Genomic DNA, 18689 nt, shown 5'->3' on the forward strand with positions numbered 1-18689 from the left:
ATACAAGCAATTTTAAAAGCCCCAGAAAGATAATTAACTAGTTGTTTTCCTTTTATAAGTTTTCATTCAATACAGCTAGAAATACTTTCTATTTATGTGCATTTGATTGGGTCTCGTATGTCTACCGGACAAATGAACCGTGACCAAGGTTGAGTACCACTTTTATCCCTTAACTGTGATTAATTGTTATGTATTACTCTTAAACGTCGTTAAATCACTGAAAAATAATTACTGAAAGTAAAGGGTACCAGTTCGGTTGCGAATTTCAATCGAGTCATATCAATTACCGGCTTGAAGCAAGTGCGTGAAGTTTGGGTTCCTACGTGTGAGGATGAAAAAACTATTCAAAAGAAAGAAAATGAAGGAGAATATTAGCGTCAGGTATACAATGTAATCAGAATAATTCAGTGGTTTTTATATGCAATACGGGATGAGCGTTGGTTTGATTTACATCTAAAGTTTGAACGCAAGAACCTGATGGAGTGCCGGTTTGGAAATAGTTGATAATGTCACAGCTTACATAAAATATAAGGCAAAATGATTTTCATTTGAATCAAGTGTTAATGTCGAACTACAAAAGTAAATATCCAAATAAAAGTCCTACTGATTTTTATTTAACCAACTTAACAAGTGCAACCGAAAGTTACGAGTTTTACTAAAGCAGCTAAAAACCTAAACAGTCAACATTTTTATTTTGTTTTCAATGTTTTTCTACAATCAAATTGTACAGTTTTATAATTTAATCAAATCTTGATTAGCGATAGCAGAAATGTCCAAAGTGTCTCAATCTAAGCATAGCGCCAAAGAAATGTCCAAGTGAATGCAAATGAACCGAACAACATCAACAACTTTTTGCTTACTTTTTCTCAACCTTTATTATTAACGCTGATTACACAGATTGTCGAATTATCCAATTGAATAATTAATTTGTTCAATTTGGGCAATAAATTGGATGGAAAAACAAATCTGTGCAATTACTATTTGGGTTCAGTTAATTTTAGAAGAGAAAACCCTTTAGTCAGGCTGAAGTTATCAATTTCAAAGGTTTATTCTTCCGAATTGGAAATTTGCTTGAAAATCCCAGATACAAACTATATATAAATGCATCTCAGTTTCATCAAAATGATTAACAATTCTTAATGGATAAAAGCTCAAACAAGTGCCGAAGGACTTGGTAAAAATTTATGGCATGTTCTAAAGCCGAAGTAAATGCAAGTAAAATATTTTAGCGAATTTAAAGATGCCCAAGAGAGTCGTTTTATTCTCGACATTCGTGTGCGGTTTGTTGGAGTAGCAAGTATGAGGCGTAAACGGGACATAAGTATCTCAACTATACATAGACATATACAAAAAAACGTCGCTAAAAAATTATACTTTTTCAACCTGCCAAGTCTGTTCCATCTCCTTAAGAGGACATGGAAGAACCTCTTGGTGAATGAAATGTGTTATTGTGTCGGTAATTGGCTGCTTGCATTAGATTGGAAGCTTTCCCACGTCGAACAATAATTTACTTAAACAACCTATAGTTGCTTTTTTCCAAAATGCCTCTCAGTTTTCTTCAGCTCCTTTTGTTGAAGGAAAAAAATTGTATTCTTAGAGTTAATTTTTGCTAACAGAACCATGCCGAAGTATGTTACCGACTGTCTAGATCTTTATGTGAATACATGTTATAAGTTTACTATGTGAAACTCCAATATCAGATCATTAGATCCCGGTTACTAATTCCATACAATACAAACGCTATTTAAACATTTCCTATTGCATCATTAGCTTAATATTTCAAACTTGTTGGATTACGCCAGTAATTAGCGAAAGTTGAATCTTATACACACTTCTAAAATCGGCTTGCTGTAGATTTATGAATAATAGTAAATCAGCTTAAAAGTAATCAACGCAAAGATGAGAAGCTTTATATTTATTATCTGTTTATAGCATGTCAAGTAAAAGTATAACTTGAATTATGTGTTTTATTAATTATGGAGATATTTACTAATTTATCCTACTGAATCCATTGAATAATTTAAGACATTTCATGAGTACAATTTTTTAGTTATTTTATCGAATTGCCCAGAGTCGTTTTTATTTTTAAATTGTCTACTGTGTATTTCTCCTTTTCCTACCTCAAACTTAATATTCCGCGTCTTATTATAATTTGTTTTTAAGTATTGCCCTCTTCTGTTTTTCAAAGGTTTGGATCTCCAAAACATATAGTCAGTGCCTCATTTGAAAATTTACTCACAAATCGAACATTACGTTAAAAAAGCACATTTACACAAAAATTATCATTTGAATTCCAATTGAGAGAAATTAAGACCAATTAAGAGCTATTAAGTTCTATATAGGATTGCATAATCAATTTTATTAATCAGATGAGAGACAAAATGTTTTATAGTGCAATGTTCCGCTATAATTTAAATATATTAGCCTGTTTGCATTTATTGAACACAGAATAACAGTTAAATTCTTAATTCTTAAGGAGAATGTCTGATGTAATAAATTATGAATTGCGCCCTAGATTCAAGAGGGCCTTCTACCGCCTTCTTTCACTTTAAATGCATATGAGTGTGTATATCATATCGAAATTTCCATACATATAACTACAGGATGTGCATTAACTGATACTGGTCAGACTAGTCTGGTTCATAATTTTATAGCATTCTGCAGGTTAATGAAGAAAACAAGGCAGAACCATAAGGGCGTTTAATAGAATTTGAAAAAAAGTGAAAAAATGTTTAAGGTATATTTTACTAATACATCAGATGCAAAATAAGAATAAATTTTGTCAATTTTTGAAAAAAAATAAGTATTTTTAACACTTTGCTTGCATTCATAATGCTTCTTATTTCCTTTAACCTTTTGTCTTTCTGATGCAGGTAAATTAATTAATCAACCTCGTTTTGGGATTCAATATTGCTGATTATGCAGAAAATTTCCAAGATGGTTTACCTTCAATAAGGGACTTTAATTAAGCAATTTGCCGCTTTAAAAGTTGGTTTAATGTTAACTGATTTAATTGAAAACATTTCCATATTGTAAAAATTAATTAACTCCTTAGTATTTTTCCTCAAAATCGCGGCAGCATACATGAAGCTTAGTGATAGCTGTTGCTTACTGTGCTTGGGTTGACCCGTCGGTTTTTTTCGCTTTTTTTGCGGTTTGGGTTGGTCGGAAAGCCTATTTTTCTGTCACTATCCATCGACAATATCTCAGATCTTTTCCTCATATGTTAGCAAGTGTCTAAGGGATTTGTTGATTGTTCGAAATTTGTGTTGAAAAATAAATTATTATACAAAACTAACAACTTTACGACTTTCATTAAGTTATTAAGACTCAATTTGCAATACCTAGATTTGAATTATAGTGTTATATTATAATTTAATTTAATATTCAGACCAAATAGTCAATTTTTAATGCTTGTTTCGTCTTGCTTTCATCAGAGCATTCTAAGCTTGGATTTTATTTGATATCTAATCTGAGAAAATGTATTTATTTAATGCCGATATGGCATGGAAACAAACTTAGATAAATTTCCGTATAGAACCTGAAATCGAAAATGAAGAAAAATGCGTAAACTTTTTATCATCTTTGATTTTCAAAAGATTAACAAAGTCATAACGATATTACTAAGAAAATCTACCTGTCTTCAATTCATCATTTGCGAGATTACTCACGTAATTGTTAACGTTCCTTTAGGGACTAGACCAGTTGTTTCTGCAATAAAAACTTCTTGATAGAGTCTTAGGCATGTCAGTTATCTGATGCTACGTCTAATTTGCCGTATGTCGTCATTCCTTGAAAAGAACTGCATTTAGAAAAATGATGCAGTAATTGGAACTATGCACAACAGACATGCTCTTAAGATAATTGTTTTGTTACTTTCAATTAAGCTTGGGCATCTTGTGAACGATGCTGATAGCACTATTTCTACATGACTCAAAGCTAGACAAATTATATTATTAGCATCGCAATTTTCGATATACATCACCAATCAATCGATTTGAAACTGCATAAATTGAATTATTAATTTTTACTAAGTCGACTTATGATGTCCCTCATAAACGTTTTGAAGAGAAAGTTTTTATTATGATTTCATTCGAGTTGATCAAGCATGAAGGAAAATGTATTTCGCAATTACAGTCTGCGGTTGAGCCTATAATCCTCACTGATTGCAATGGCTTAATTATTATCCAACACTATGGAAAAGAGCGCAAAAATTTTATTCAATTGCATGGGCGACTACGACAAACGGAATGCTTGAAAAAAACGTTACACATTAGCTAACTGCTCCGCGAAAATGCATAATTGAAACAAAACATATAAACAATAAAAGCGATACAATGTTATAAATAATATACCTTTTTAATTAATATGTAAAAGTACATTTAATAATTATTCAATTTCTTTGCAACTGCGATCGAGTTTTTTGCATGTTGCGCCATTCTCCGCGAGTAAACGATTTGAATAGTGGTTATTTTATTAAAAATTCCATTATTGTTAACTTTTGTCGAATGCTGTATTGCAAGAGAATTGATTTTGCCGCTATTACGGTAATGATAATAATTGCAACTGATAAAACAATTTAAATATATCTTTTATTTTCGATGGTGAAATGCACTTATTACGTGCGGATAATATAAAACTACAGATAATATAAAGGTAATTGCATAAGACATTAGAATTGTCGGTTGCATTATGTCGAATCTCGGACGAGTGATAAAAACAGCTTTCTCTGTAGTGTGATGTGGAATAATTCAGTTAAAATCCTTCATCATCAGATGTTTTTATTGCGATACAAGGATTTTCCTCTTACAGTTTCACAACGAACACAATTTCATAATTCTATTATAAGCTGGCTATTTTTGGCAAATATTTAGACATAGCAAGTCGTCCTTAACATTGTAACACTTATAATTTAAAGTAGAATGTTCAGATTTTCAGCAAATGTTTGTTCTATGAAATGGTAGAAAATGAAAAAAGTACCTTAAAATTGACATTTTAATGGGGATGTTTTCAAACCGTTGGAACTTTTGGGGCCGTAAAGCAGTTTGTGTAATTGTTTGCACGATAAAAAGTTTTAGTCTAGCTTAAGATGCAGTTATTTTTTAGTTTCTTGATAACTTCGGTTCCTATAAGCATGAAATGTCTTACCAGCATTGTTATTGGTACATTTTTTCAAAACAGTTCTGTAGTTCCATCTGGTTTCCGATATATTAATTTAAAAAAAAAAGTATTAAAAAAGTAGTAAGAGTAAAATTTTATCTGTTAAAAACATTTCTTTTCGACACCCTCTAATAAATTGGTTCCTACGTCTTTTAATCAAAATATTCATGTTTTCAAACCTTTGAGTTTTTGAGGCAGTAAAGCAGTTTGTGTATTCATAGTTTTTACGATAAAAATTTTTAGTTTTAGCTTAAGATTCCGTTATTGTGTACGTTTTTTGCTAACTGCGGTTCCTAAGCAAGAGAGCTCTTTCCAGCATAGTTGTCGGTACACTTTTTCCAAATGGTTCAAAATATAATATTTTTTCATTTCGAATTTTGAATCTATTCCTAACGGCGATTTCAGACATACAGATTTAATTTTTCTAATCAAAATACACACTTAAGGCATTAAGTTCGAACAAACGCAGCTTGCGAAAAGCTTGGTTTTCCTCTAATTTACCTAAATTTATTTGCCCGCTCACTCCTGTTTCGTTTTTTGTCTTCAACATGTTATTTGAACTAGATGCATAATCATGTATATTAACGTCCTCTTTAGAATATACATAATTTTTTACAATTTAAAGCGCGTTTAAGAAAATTGGGTGCCTCACTTAAACAAGGTCTCGACCAAGATAATATTTTTAAAGGAAACAAAATTATAAATATATTCTTCTAATTGAAACAACTCCTTTTACTATCTATGAGCTGATAAATAAATAATAATGTAGGGCTGATTTAAATTATTTGTTTGGTTGAGGTTTTTGATTCAAATTTGACCCAAATCACTGGTTTCTTGAGAAATATGAGGCTCTTATTGCAATATCTGTGGCGAAAAGATCACAACTGAAACTAATCACTGATGATCACAATTGAAATCATGTTCATGTTAGTATTGTGCTTTTCGTATATTTGAAAAGTTTTAATTACTCATTAGAGCTATCTAAACTGATAGTGTGCACGTAAGCAAAATAAATTTTCTAAAGCTGTAAAATACAAATTAAATACATATTGCGAGACTGAGATGAGTTTCTCTAAAACGATATATTCCACACGAATTAAAAAATTTACTGGTGCATAGCAAAGTAATGCGCAACATACTAACTAATTTGAAAACATAATTAATGCAGGAAAGGAATTATTTTAAAAATTAACCATTATATCCGACATCTAGTTCTACTTTCTGATTCCGTACACCAACCGAAAACCACCAAGATTGTGAGCAATTTCACCCAAATCAAATCAAAATCGCTCGTGATGAACCTTATGGTGTGTGAATCTGGCTGCTACTTGCACTTTCTCTTAAAAGTTAACAATGACGCTTTATTTGCATCTATTAATTTTGGTGAAATGAGTGGCAAAAGCGCCTAAATATGTATTTATTTGAATTGTTAGTTTTAATACTATTCAAAACATAAAAATAAGTTAAATATTATCGAAAAATATCTAAAACAGTTGTGGTTCAGCTTGAAACGCTTAAGCTTCATTATTTTTAATTTTGAAGTATTACGACCGTAAAGTAGCAATTTGTAGCTGCCTTGTTTGCAAATGTTGTTAGATTTAAAATAGCATTAGCTGGTATTTCATTAAAGCCTCCCGGATTTTTCAGAGAGCACGGAGAAAAGAAATTGATCTTCTTTTCATCTGGTGAGCCTTCGTTCTTATAAATTTGCTAAGTTAATAATAGCACTTGCCAGTTGGCAATAGAATGATTGTTTTTATGAAAATATTTGTAAAACAGAATTACAGAATTCCATAAAAAATTAATTCGAAAAACGTACCTCTAAATAAGTAATGACCTTAGTTACCTGCCTACAGCTTACTATTATTTATTATTCTTTACAAAGAGCCAAAGTTTTATTATTACTGAGCCAACTTTGTTATTGCTGAGGGTCGTTTTGCAAAACTGCTAAATTATTTTGAGCGATTCAGAAATGATGAAATTTCACAACTTCATTTAAATATCCACTAGTCAAAAGACAAATATTTCTAATCTCTGCAATGTATGGCTATTTTTGATGATGGTGAAAAATTACAAACACAATTAAGCATAACTGGCATAATGCGGGGATACTTGTTTATAACAAAATAAACAAAAGTTCGATGGACTCTTTAGACTATTTCCAAGTGGAAAATTAAGCGATTTGCAATAGTCCAACTTAACATTAATCATGGACAAATATAATACATAACTAGTTGTTAAAATGTAGTTAAATAAAAAGACTAGAATTTTTACATTGATAATTGCGAATTAAGAATTGCATAGAACCTATATGAAAACTAATTAATTCACATGATTACGTACTAATATCAAAGAACAAATTCAAATAACGTCATTATCTCAAACTATATCGCTTTAATTTAAGTAGTAATTGCTTGTAAAAGAACATTATAGCAATTTTTCCTGTTTTCACTCTTGTTCAATGGTTTATTATAAAAAGTCGGCCTTGATGAATATGGGTATTATATTCATATTTAGTTGTTCAATTTTGTTACGTAAGTTATTTGAAATATTTCCACGTTTAGCAAGTTTAAAACAAAGCACTGCCACCTCAATATTTCATAAACAAAAACAGAAAATTTCATTTAATTATGTCGCGATTATTAAAACGCTTACTTGATTATGTCCCTTTTGCAAATATTATGAATTTACATCTTAAAGTATCATTATATGCATCACACTTAGGACTATTTCAGTACATGTGTATGTTAATTAGACTACGATAAATCAAATTAGAAAGAATGCAAACCTGTTCACCCCAAGTAAATATGCTACTTTCAAAACCGTTTCAAGTAAATGCATCTATTTGCAGTACGGTTAGCAGTATGGCACCATGAATAATTTCTCGATAAAAACCGTTCTAATCTCGTCAGATAATAAGTCTAATCAAATGCAAACTACCTACTGATCGAGATTCTAATCTAATCTTCGTTCGGTTAAATCTGAAAAACTGTAACGCTTTAATTAGATCCAATCTAATTGCATTAATTGGAACGCATCAAGAGTTGCTCATAGGTGCTTGTTAAGAGGAAACATTTTTGATCCGTATAATTATATTTTCTGATGAAGAAATTTGATCTCTTGTTAGGTGGAAAATTATAGAGAACGTGTTATCTAATAGCTGTTTGGATCTTTTATACGAGAAACTGCAATAGAATGGAGCAATGAATATTTCAAAATAAAATAACCCAGTTTTGATGAATATTGTCTACTAATATAGAAGTAAACTGAAAAACTGATCGAAGATTTGAGAAAGTGTTACGTTTTAATTGGAAAATAAACTTAAAATCTTATACAGAGAAAACCAATATTATAATTATAATAAGTGAGTGGTTTTGGCAGCATTTACCTTTGCTGGAAAATTTAACGAATTATTTGAGTAGTTAGTAATTAAAGGGTTTCCACTTATTTTATCGTTTTGTACGCAAAACTACATTGCGGAATAGTTTAAAGATGGACTGCAGGGAAACCACTAATCAAGTTTAAGCAAGTTTGGGATAGTCAAAGGAATTACTTCGTTCGTGCTTGAGGCCTCAAAAGAAGATTTTGTAAGAAAAGTAATAGTAGTGAAGCCATTGTATAAACCGTCATTCAAAGCATTTGAATTGTTTAGAAGATAAACAGTTTTTTTTAAATATCAATTAATATTAAAAGGCGCTAAATTTTACATTAAAATGATCGAAATTTATGGCAGCAAATATTATTATTTCTCTTGTTGTTCATTGAATGTTGGTTGCAGTAGATTGCTTGAGAGGAGACAAATAAAAGATGCGTCTGATAAAAATGTTTCTAAAATATTAGGAAATTAAAAAGAACACATTCATGGTTGTAGGTATAAATAAAAAGACGAAAAGTTGTATTGGGATACTAATCTGATATACATTTGAATCAAATAATTTTTTGAGAGAACGAGAGTATGCTTAGTTAAGAATCTCCTCGACAATATCTAGCTATTTTTCGTATATATCAAAGTTTTGAGCGACAAAGTTTAGGTGCGAAACTGAAGAAAATGTCAATAATTATTAACAGAGTCATTGTAGATTAATTTTTAGGTTTTAAAATTATCAGCGGTTCGTTAAAATTGTAGGAAGAAATTATCACTGAAAATTATGTGATTTGTTAAAAATATAATGTATAATATATAATTAAATAAAAAATAAGAGAGACAAATCCAAATTGGAAATGCAAATGACTGTATTGAGCTTTAACATAATGTTTTTTTTCTCTAACCAGATGCTAAAAACAGTTGCAAAACACTATAAAATTTACGCCATTGAGACATCCACATTTAACGCAAATAAAAATGATAAAATTTCCTTTTTTCTATACATTTTATCACCGCTTAATTGCAAATCTGTGAATTAATGATAGCATGGCCAGACATTATTCTTCTCCATACTTCCATGGATGGTTTCCCCAAAAGGCGGTATATCTCAATTTAAAAAAATAAAAAGGTATTAAATTGATTGATGTCTACTAAATAAGAAATTATTTTTATTTAAAACTTATAGATACTCTCAGTACCAGTTTGCAATCTAAGATCTCCTATAAATGTTAAACATTTCATTTATATAAAATTTATTTTAGTGATTAGACTGACATCTTTGCTATCTAGCAAGCTTGTTTAGGTTAGTTAAAATATATTTTCCGATGGAAAATATATGAGCCAATCAATTATTTCCTGAAGTTTTATTTGAACCGCCATGTTATTGTTCAACTGCAGCAATTTGCTAGATTTTTTTATGGCTTTTACCTACGAGAGAATGATCGATTTTCTGCAAAAGAGCAAATAATTAAATAATTCCGTTACTTGCAAACTTTTCTTAATTACCTGCTTAGTTGCAAAACAATTTGAATTCAACATTCCCTCTTGCTCAAACTGCTATCAAAATTACCCGAAAATAATTAGTAGGCTAAATTTATCAAAGAACACGATTTAAGTGAAGGGCTTTAAGCGATCTTAAGTCATATGTCCTGATTTTAGTCAAATAGAACGTAAATTTACTTTTTAGGCTTCAAACTACATACCTTTCTCATTTTGTAATTAAGCAGATTGTGATGAGAAAGTATTCATAAATTATTTCCAAATTTGAATACTTCATATTTAGCATCACTAGTATTTGATAAATATTTGTCGCGTGCATCATAATAAATCGTACATTAATTAATAAATCATGGAACGGTTAAAATACTTGCAAAATTCAGCCGATAGGAAAATGAACCGTTGCTTTGATAAATATTTTCAAAACATTTTATATACCTTTTTTTATTTCAGCGCTAATACTCAGATGGACAATGACGTGACACCAGTTTATTTAGCTGCCCAAGAAGGCCATCTCGATGTCCTCAAGTTTCTCGTTTTAGAAGCAGGAGGTTCTCTATACGTGAGAGCCAAAGATGGAATGGCTCCTATTCACGCTGCTAGCCAGATGGGATGTTTAAATTGCGTTAAATGGATGGTAATATTTATTAAGCAACAATTTTCAAACTAGACACTTTCACTGGCGACTATTCAAAAATTGAACTTTGCAGATTCAAGATCAAGGTGTCGACCCTAATCTGAGAGATGGAGATGGAGCGACTCCATTGCATTTTGCCGCCTCCAGGGGTCACTTGGATACTGTGAGATGGTTGCTTAAACACGGCGCAAGATTGAGCTTGGATAAGTTTGGAAAAAGCCCCATAAATGATGCTGCTGAAAATCAGCAAGTAGAAGTAAGTGGTTCTTGTTTTGAAGAAGAAATCTTGAGTTCCTTCGCAATAAATGTGAAGTGGAAGAATTCGTCTCAAGAGCTGGCTATTTAAGGTCAAGTCTTGCAAGTTTCTATTTCCCCTGTTTTCTCTTTGCCAGTTTACCTTTAAGTTTTTTCATTTTATTAAAAAACCTGATTGCACTTTATGCAAGATAGTTGCCTAAAGATGACCTTTTAAAAATACTCAAATTTGTCTGAGTCGGCTATTTCATGACGGTGTGTTGTGATTCAACTGTCTGCATTAATTTACAATTAATTAATTTCTTTAAGAGCGTGAAAAAGTAATGTGTTATTAAATAATGTACATATATTGTAATTATTATTATTATTGAATTATGTATCAATAAACTTTGTATAACGCAGCAAGGTTTTCAATTATCAGCAGTCAATTTCATTTAAAACAAATTGTTTTTTGTAGTGGCACTTATATTCGAATTTCTGCAAAAACCGAGTCTTCTTTAATAGCATTTTTTTTCAGTGTCTGAACATCTTGGTGCAACACGGTACCACTCCAGATTATAACGATTCTGATAGACCCAACAACGGAAAAAGTTGTTCTTGTGCAAGAAAAGGAGATCACATAAAACGAGTAAGCAGAATAAGAATAAATTATTTTTTTGCAATTAGTCGTTCTTCATCAATTAAATGCTACAAGGCCAGTTACGAGACTAATCTCCAATTACTTACCGGTTGCCAGACAATCTTTTCTGTGGTTTTTGAACCGATACCATCTATCCAAGTGGTAAAATAAATAACTCAATAGCAAAAGCCCGTTACCCTTCCCATGATTTAACAAAGAAACTTAAATTTAGTTATAATGTTAAATAATAACTGTTTTTCTACTAAAAATATTGATATGTTTTTTCAACTTTCCAAGAATTATTCTGTGTTTTAAGTGTGTGTTCTCTCATTTCTCTTTCAAACTGGGTTAGATGGAGAACAGTCAAAATGTGAAAAGCAATATTTGTTTTTTTCTGTGTGATAAAATATACAGTTTTATCAAATCTGCAGGGCGTTATGCACTAGGCAGGAGCAGTGTTACTAAGTGAAGTTTCAGATACTCGAAAGGTACCTAACAAATCATGAAGATTTGAGCAAGCTAAACTAAATTAATTAAAAATCATCACAGATAATTTTGAGGGGTAAATAATGTATTTTATTCTTGTAAAAGCAGGATTTTGCAAACGAAACGTGTTGGGCAATATATCGTCTAAAAGCGGCAAATTGAATAAATTTGCCATTGAATTGAATTGAATTTGTATTTGAAGATCAAAATAATGCATGAAATTGTCTCCTTTCCGGATCGCCAAAAAACATATTTCACTGCCTTTTGACCCTCTGGACTCATAAAACAGCTGCACAAACTATATACTGAAATATTAACGTATCTATTTGCCTGAACGCATATTCAGGTCACAATAAAATCTTCTACAACCGCATTAATCTGACCAGTTTCTATTACCACGAACAATCGTATAATCGGCCCAGAACTTTTGAAATATCTTCCTAGAACTCTTTGTATGCTGTAATAAAACATTTAAAGCATCAAAAATGTAAAAATACACCAAAAAACAACTTGAAATTGAGGAAACTACAGTAATCATACGGGTAAACATCCATAAGTCTGCTGATAGAAAATGTTTCCGTGATAGCACTGTATTTATGAAATACTAGAAGAAGAATAACTTTAGAGCATTCTATAATGCACAATTGGGCCAAGACTAAATATCTTCCGAAAATGCTTTATAGACTTTAAAGCAAAACGTAAAGTCTGCAACAAGAACAACGAAAAATACAAGAACTAACAGTAACAGTTTCCTGAAAACTGCAAGATAACATCGCAAAACTCCCGCTAAACACTATTTAATGAGCACAGTAAACTCGAAGCCCAGATTCCCTCTCGCTAACAATCAAATTATATAATTTAGTATGGATAAAACATTACCTGAGCTAAACTTTTGATTGACAAGAACAAATCGCTGTTATTTCACAACGCGTGAACCAGGGGCCAATTGAATATTCACAGCCTTTCAATTCGCTTCCCACATTTAGCAGACTGATTTTTTCCAACTTGAAATACCTGCACGTACTAATTAAAACAAGTGTTTCACACAAACAAAAACTGAAATCCATGTTAACCAATATCGATTGTTTATAACCAGAAGACATTTGAAAAATTTTAATTTGCTCCTGCTCTCGGTTACCGGTTTAAGTTTTACCGGTAAATCGCATCGTAAAAATGTGCGAATGGGACATTAATAATGTTATGGCATGTTAAGTGTGTTATAATGAATTGGTCTTGAAGTAATTTACAACCGTGAGCACAATTTAGGTCGATATGCAAAAACAGGTAGTTTTCAAAGTAGCATGAATGGGAAAAATGTAATGGTCTCATGCAATAAGTTGCCCAGTTTCAAAAGTTCCACTTCAAAGAAAAATCAAAGTTAAGCTAAAACTAGTTATAATATCAATTAGGTCGTATAATATCAATAAGTATTTTATCTATCCCTATATGCAACACACCAAGTAATTAAGCACACTCTTAATAAACGTAATATAAACTTTGCTAAAAATCTTCCTAGGGAAATAGCACAGGCTCTGATTGCTCAACCTGTAAGCCCAAACAGGCTGTAGGTAACTCAAAAAACTCCAAAAGCTCTTTGGCATCTCTGGAGCCTTTCTATTTACACCCTCCCCTCAATGGTAGGAGCATGGAACCAGCACACGCTCCAGAGAATGGGCTTTATATCAATCCGATGACCAATCATAGACACAGGTAGTGTGAAATAAACATATTTTTTTAATATTTGAGTGCGAAAAAATCCTTTTTTCAGTGCGTCAACTTGCTCAGATACCAGCTCAATAGGAAGTGAGTCTTTCTACCTTCATAATCCCAGTGAAGTGAGCAAAGAAGTGGTGTACAATCGAGTCAAGGGGTTGTTCGATTCGAATGGGGAGCAACGACCAATGTCGGGATTAAAAGGTAATTATCTAGTGAAGATTGGGACAATAGTAGGCGTTCGCTTTCTGTGAAATAATTAATTAATTGAGCACAGCCAGTCTTTTAAAATCGCACAATCAACTCGAGGAACTGAATTAAGTCATGTTGTGATGTTAATCTAGTTTTAACAATTTCCTTTTTTACTTCCTTATTTTAAAGTCCACGAATTTATTCAGATGATTTCAACCGTTGCACATTCGAATTTCCTCATCATATTTGTTAAGAAGTCATAAAGCATGCGAAGCAATTTACAGTTCAACACTACAATGATTATATAATGAGTATGTGTCACACAATGCGATAAGGAAAGTGTTAAAGGGTAATAGTGACAATGCAGTAAACGACAAATATTGTTAAAATTGATTGAAACGGGAATTTTAAAAGCGGAAAATCTGTAATAGAAAACATACTAATCTAAACAACGAAACACAAAATTTGGTGAAAAGGATCGAGTGAAACGCATTTTTGAAAGTATTCCTACAATATGTTTAGGATTTTCAATAGATCCTAATAAGGAAAGAAAATCCATAAAGCCATGCATGAATGCTACCATATTGAACAGAAAATTCAATCAATGCATTTGTTGAATATAAAATAGCGCTTTCCCTTGCGTGGTATTCGAAGACTCCAATATTTGCCATAAATCACGATGTTTTTCTTAGTTAACATATAGAGAAGCATTCGTTGATTGATTGCATTAATAAACAATTAAAAACACGATTTTGATCAGCGATGAAATTCACAGGAATTACTTTCATAACGTTCAAAGCACACTAGTGCAGGAAGAGGAGTTTTAGTAGGAAGTAGTAATAATTATTTCAAGCAGACTGCAATTAAATCACAAAAACAATCTCTTGATTAAAAAAAGGAAAAATGTTCGTACGTGAGGCAGGGGTGCGGAATCTACAACTTTTCCGTCTAATTTCTTGGTTGGTTCAGTTGGTGTGTGATGATTAGTTCACATCGGTTCGATATTTGAAATTGTTTTTAATTAAATATCTAGTGAAAGTGATAAAAATATGAATCTTTCAGTAAAACATTTAGAGTCGACGGTCGAAACGTTCTACTGGGTGATAATACAAGACGAAAGCGAAGCCATTTGTAAGTAAACTTTAGGGTCGGTTAGTAGGAGCGGGAACAAAATGCTGTTAAACCCACTTTCGAATTAAATTTTATGTTTCAAGCGTTGAAATCGGCCACTTTTTGATTGCAATTTGCGCATTAATATTTCAATTTTTATGCAATCAAAAATTTAACAAGGCTTCCATACAGTATGCAGTAAAAATAGGGGAGAGTATGGAAATTGAATGTCTCTTATAAACAAGAATAAATCAAAATACAGCAACAAATAGATCGAATACATGTAATTTACATATAATCATCGAATATTTTTAGTCATTAAAATTGTCTCATAAATTCATTGGAATATTTGTAACGATGATTTCTGCCAATTTCTTACAATTGTTTCTCTTCCTTTTAGTGAAAGTTGAAGTTCATTCCTCATCATCCGGTGCAGGATCTGACGAAAATCTGTCATCTTCGGATTTATCTTCAGTTCGATCGAATGACCACGAAAACGACTATGAGGACATTTACCTCGTTAGAGAAGAAGCACGAAATCAAGAAAGAACTAACATTCATAATATAAATGGACGATCACGATCCAGAGACTCTGGTGAATATTTTTTGCAACACTTTTTTAAATTAAGCTAGTACCGAAATAGGCAACTAAAGCAGCGCAAAAGAAAGTAGTTGCTAATAAAAAATAAAATACTTCTATTGCTATTAGCATAGTAATAATCGAAATTTAAAAAAAATGCAAAGATTTCTGTAGAAAAAATTGATATTGTTTTCAAAGGGCTTTATATATTTTTTTATTGTTCAGGTTCACATAGCAGATCAGGTTCGATCAGCTCATCCAATTCAGGATGTAACGTAATAGTGAAAATGACTCCCAATGGAAACACCAAGAACGGAATATACAAATCTAACGAGTTCCTACCTAAACCTCAGAAAATTGAAAAGTTAACCGACAGAAAACCTATGCAAGATAGAGAGCGAACTTCAAACGTAAGTAGACAAGTTTCATAAAGGAAATTGAAACCGACAATTAAATAGAGTACGTAGTAAACTTACATTGAAAGTCATTCAGATAAGGTTTAAAAAAATAGGCTCTGGAAGCGTTTTATTTACATGTTCATATATATTTAGGGCAAAAACCAAATAATTAACAAAACAGAATATTGCAAATATTATCAAGTCGAGCGGGGTGAAATAGAAAGCTTTGGTAATTTCGCATCAAATATCTATTTACAACATGATTAGAACCAAAAGCAAATAAATGTATTGATTTTTGTCGAATACGTTTATCCCAGTTCCACTTGTTGGTTTTCATTATGTGTGACTAATTACGCATTCATAAAATGCACGTTGGCAAATGAAATAGTCCAATGATTTCACTAGTTTTTAATTTCTGTGCAAGGCCGTTAATGAACCAATCAATTCAACCAGATTAGTTTATTGAAACTGTAACCTGCTAAATTTGTACATTTGTGTGGTCTGAAACTTTTAAACAGTCCGCAAAAGTTATTCAGAAAACCACGGAACCTGATTGGTTGGAGGGTTGAAAAACGATAATTAAAATAGTTAAAACCAGTGTGTGCAGTGAAGTAAAAGTGTAACATTTCTCTGAAATTTTCTTCAGATTTCATCAGTTCCGGTAGAGGCTTCGCCACCTCCACCACCACCTCCACCTCCGAACAACCCCAGCTCACTCATTGACCCCAATGACCCCCATTTGAATGAACCCAGGGGAGCTGAAATCGTCGAAGTGGTTGAAGAACCCACCCTTAGACCTTCGGACATTGTGAAGGGCATGTGCAGAAGTATGTCAGCTCTATGTAAGTAATTTACTATTCTATTACATAATTTCCTTAATTAATAAATATTCTGTCATAATTACCTTTTTCTTACTGTCTAGCAGTTGTTTAATTTACAAAAATATTGATTAAACAATTTGCCAAATTGTCGCCTTTTTCAATTTTTTATATTTTTTTCTAATATAAATGAAGTACATTATTTTGAATGATTTTTGATGATTTTTTCAAACCTTCATTTTTCAAATGTTCAAGCATATTTGCTGATTGCTCATGAATTGGACGATAGGTTTATGAAAATTTACAAAATATCGATTGCGGAAAAATGAATAGTTTCGCCCAGATTATAACAGTTTTTAATTACCATTTTTGCAATAAAACACTTTGAGTCGCTTATTAATTTTAGTGAGTCGCTTCTTAAACTAATTAAATTAATATAAATTTCATTATTATATTCTATATAAGTGGCATTTTCACAATTTATTCGCATATTTTGATTTTTCTTATTCTTGGCATGCAACATCTCTAAATGGGGAGATTTCTGTTCATAAACGTATAAATAAGTTCAGTTTCTTGACCGATATCGAATAATTGCAGTATGGTTGATTTTTCTTGGGAATTCGGTCTGGGCAGTGGTGAATAAAAAGAAAAACTTTTTCAGCTACCAAGCTTTCGGCAATTTATTCTCGCCTTCTTCAGGGTGCTAACTGTTTGGCCATAAAAAGGCCGGGAACCCTCCAAAATATTATATCATTTTTTATACAGCTTGATAAAGTATTAAATTTTTTAGTTACATTGTTTGGTCATAATTTCTCTGTCTTGGATTATACAAAATATTTACTATTCATATTCTTTCTTTTCTTCAAATAGAGTTTGATATGTGGAAGTCAAATCAATTAGATGTACAGTGCCTTCACCTCATTATTAATTTGTATTTAATGTAGTCGGTCTTGTTATTTCTGCAGAACAATTTGTTGATCGTGAATAACTGTTTTGTGTAATAAGATCAAATATTTTATCAAGCTTTAGAAATTATAGAATATCTGGAGGGTTCCCGGCCTTCTCACGGTCAAACAATTAGAACCCGGAGGAAGGCGACAATAAATTGCCGAAAGCTTGGTAACTAAAAAAGTTTTTCTTTTTCTTCACCACTGCCCAGACCGAATTCCCAAGAAAAATCAACCATCCTGCAATAATATACGTATAGATGAACCAGTTTAAGGGCTGCATAATTCTAATTACGTACTTACTCTACGTTTATTCCTGTTTCCATATCAGAAAAAATTATTTGATTTTTGGGCACAGCAAATATAAAATACAATAAATGTTATTAGTCATAATTCATTTTGTGAGAATTCCGTGGAATATTATTACAATATGAAATTCACAGAATCACATTCCAAAACAGCTAAAATATGAAATAGACCGGGTGAGTCAGTTTATAGTATCAGGACTTTAACAGTGAATAGAAAATCTAATTTTAAGATGATAATATAATAGAAACATATATTGAAAACAGTTTCATTTTTGAGATACAGGATGGCAAAGTAAATATTTTATTTTACTTTTTTTTAAATAGTTTAAGCAAATCTTAAGATAAGTTAAATTAAGGTAAGTAATAAAATTATATATTCTAGGACTTATAGCAATACCACATCCACTCGTGTACAAGTTTTCGTCCAATTTACAGAGGACGCCACATGGCACTAATATTAAATTTTTAAATAATAATAACTTTTTGTGCCTACTAGTATCAAACTAATTTTAAAATAAAATAATTTTCCGTTAATATCTGCGTAAGAAACGTATTCTAGAAAGATATTTTGAAAAAACATTTTAAAACAAACAAAAAAAAACAAA

General features: G+C 31.5%; 1 protein-coding gene across 4 annotated transcripts in view; it reads left to right on the forward strand.

Annotated features, from left to right (window-relative positions):
- LOC109546548 (espin) overlaps nucleotides 1-18689 on the forward strand; it is a 65708-nt gene that overhangs the window by 36027 nt on the left and 10992 nt on the right. For all 4 annotated transcript variants that reach the window (XM_048663892.1, XM_048663893.1, XM_019917540.2 and 1 more), the window contains 8 exons: nucleotides 10475-10658; nucleotides 10732-10914; nucleotides 11431-11541; nucleotides 13535-13728; nucleotides 13787-13935; nucleotides 15434-15628; nucleotides 15839-16023; nucleotides 16658-16853. In XM_048663892.1, coding sequence (XP_048519849.1) covers nucleotides 10475-10658; nucleotides 10732-10914; nucleotides 11431-11541; nucleotides 13535-13728; nucleotides 13787-13935; nucleotides 15434-15628; nucleotides 15839-16023; nucleotides 16658-16853 — 1397 coding nt within the window. The remainder of the gene's footprint in view (nucleotides 1-10474; nucleotides 10659-10731; nucleotides 10915-11430; nucleotides 11542-13534; nucleotides 13729-13786; nucleotides 13936-15433; nucleotides 15629-15838; nucleotides 16024-16657; nucleotides 16854-18689) is intronic.

This window comes from Dendroctonus ponderosae, unplaced genomic scaffold (genome assembly GCF_020466585.1).
Source record: "Dendroctonus ponderosae isolate FM_Combo_2020 unplaced genomic scaffold, Dpon_F_20191213v2 Dpon_F_20191213_2, whole genome shotgun sequence".
In the NCBI taxonomy this organism is placed as follows: Eukaryota; Metazoa; Arthropoda; class Insecta; order Coleoptera; family Curculionidae; genus Dendroctonus; species Dendroctonus ponderosae.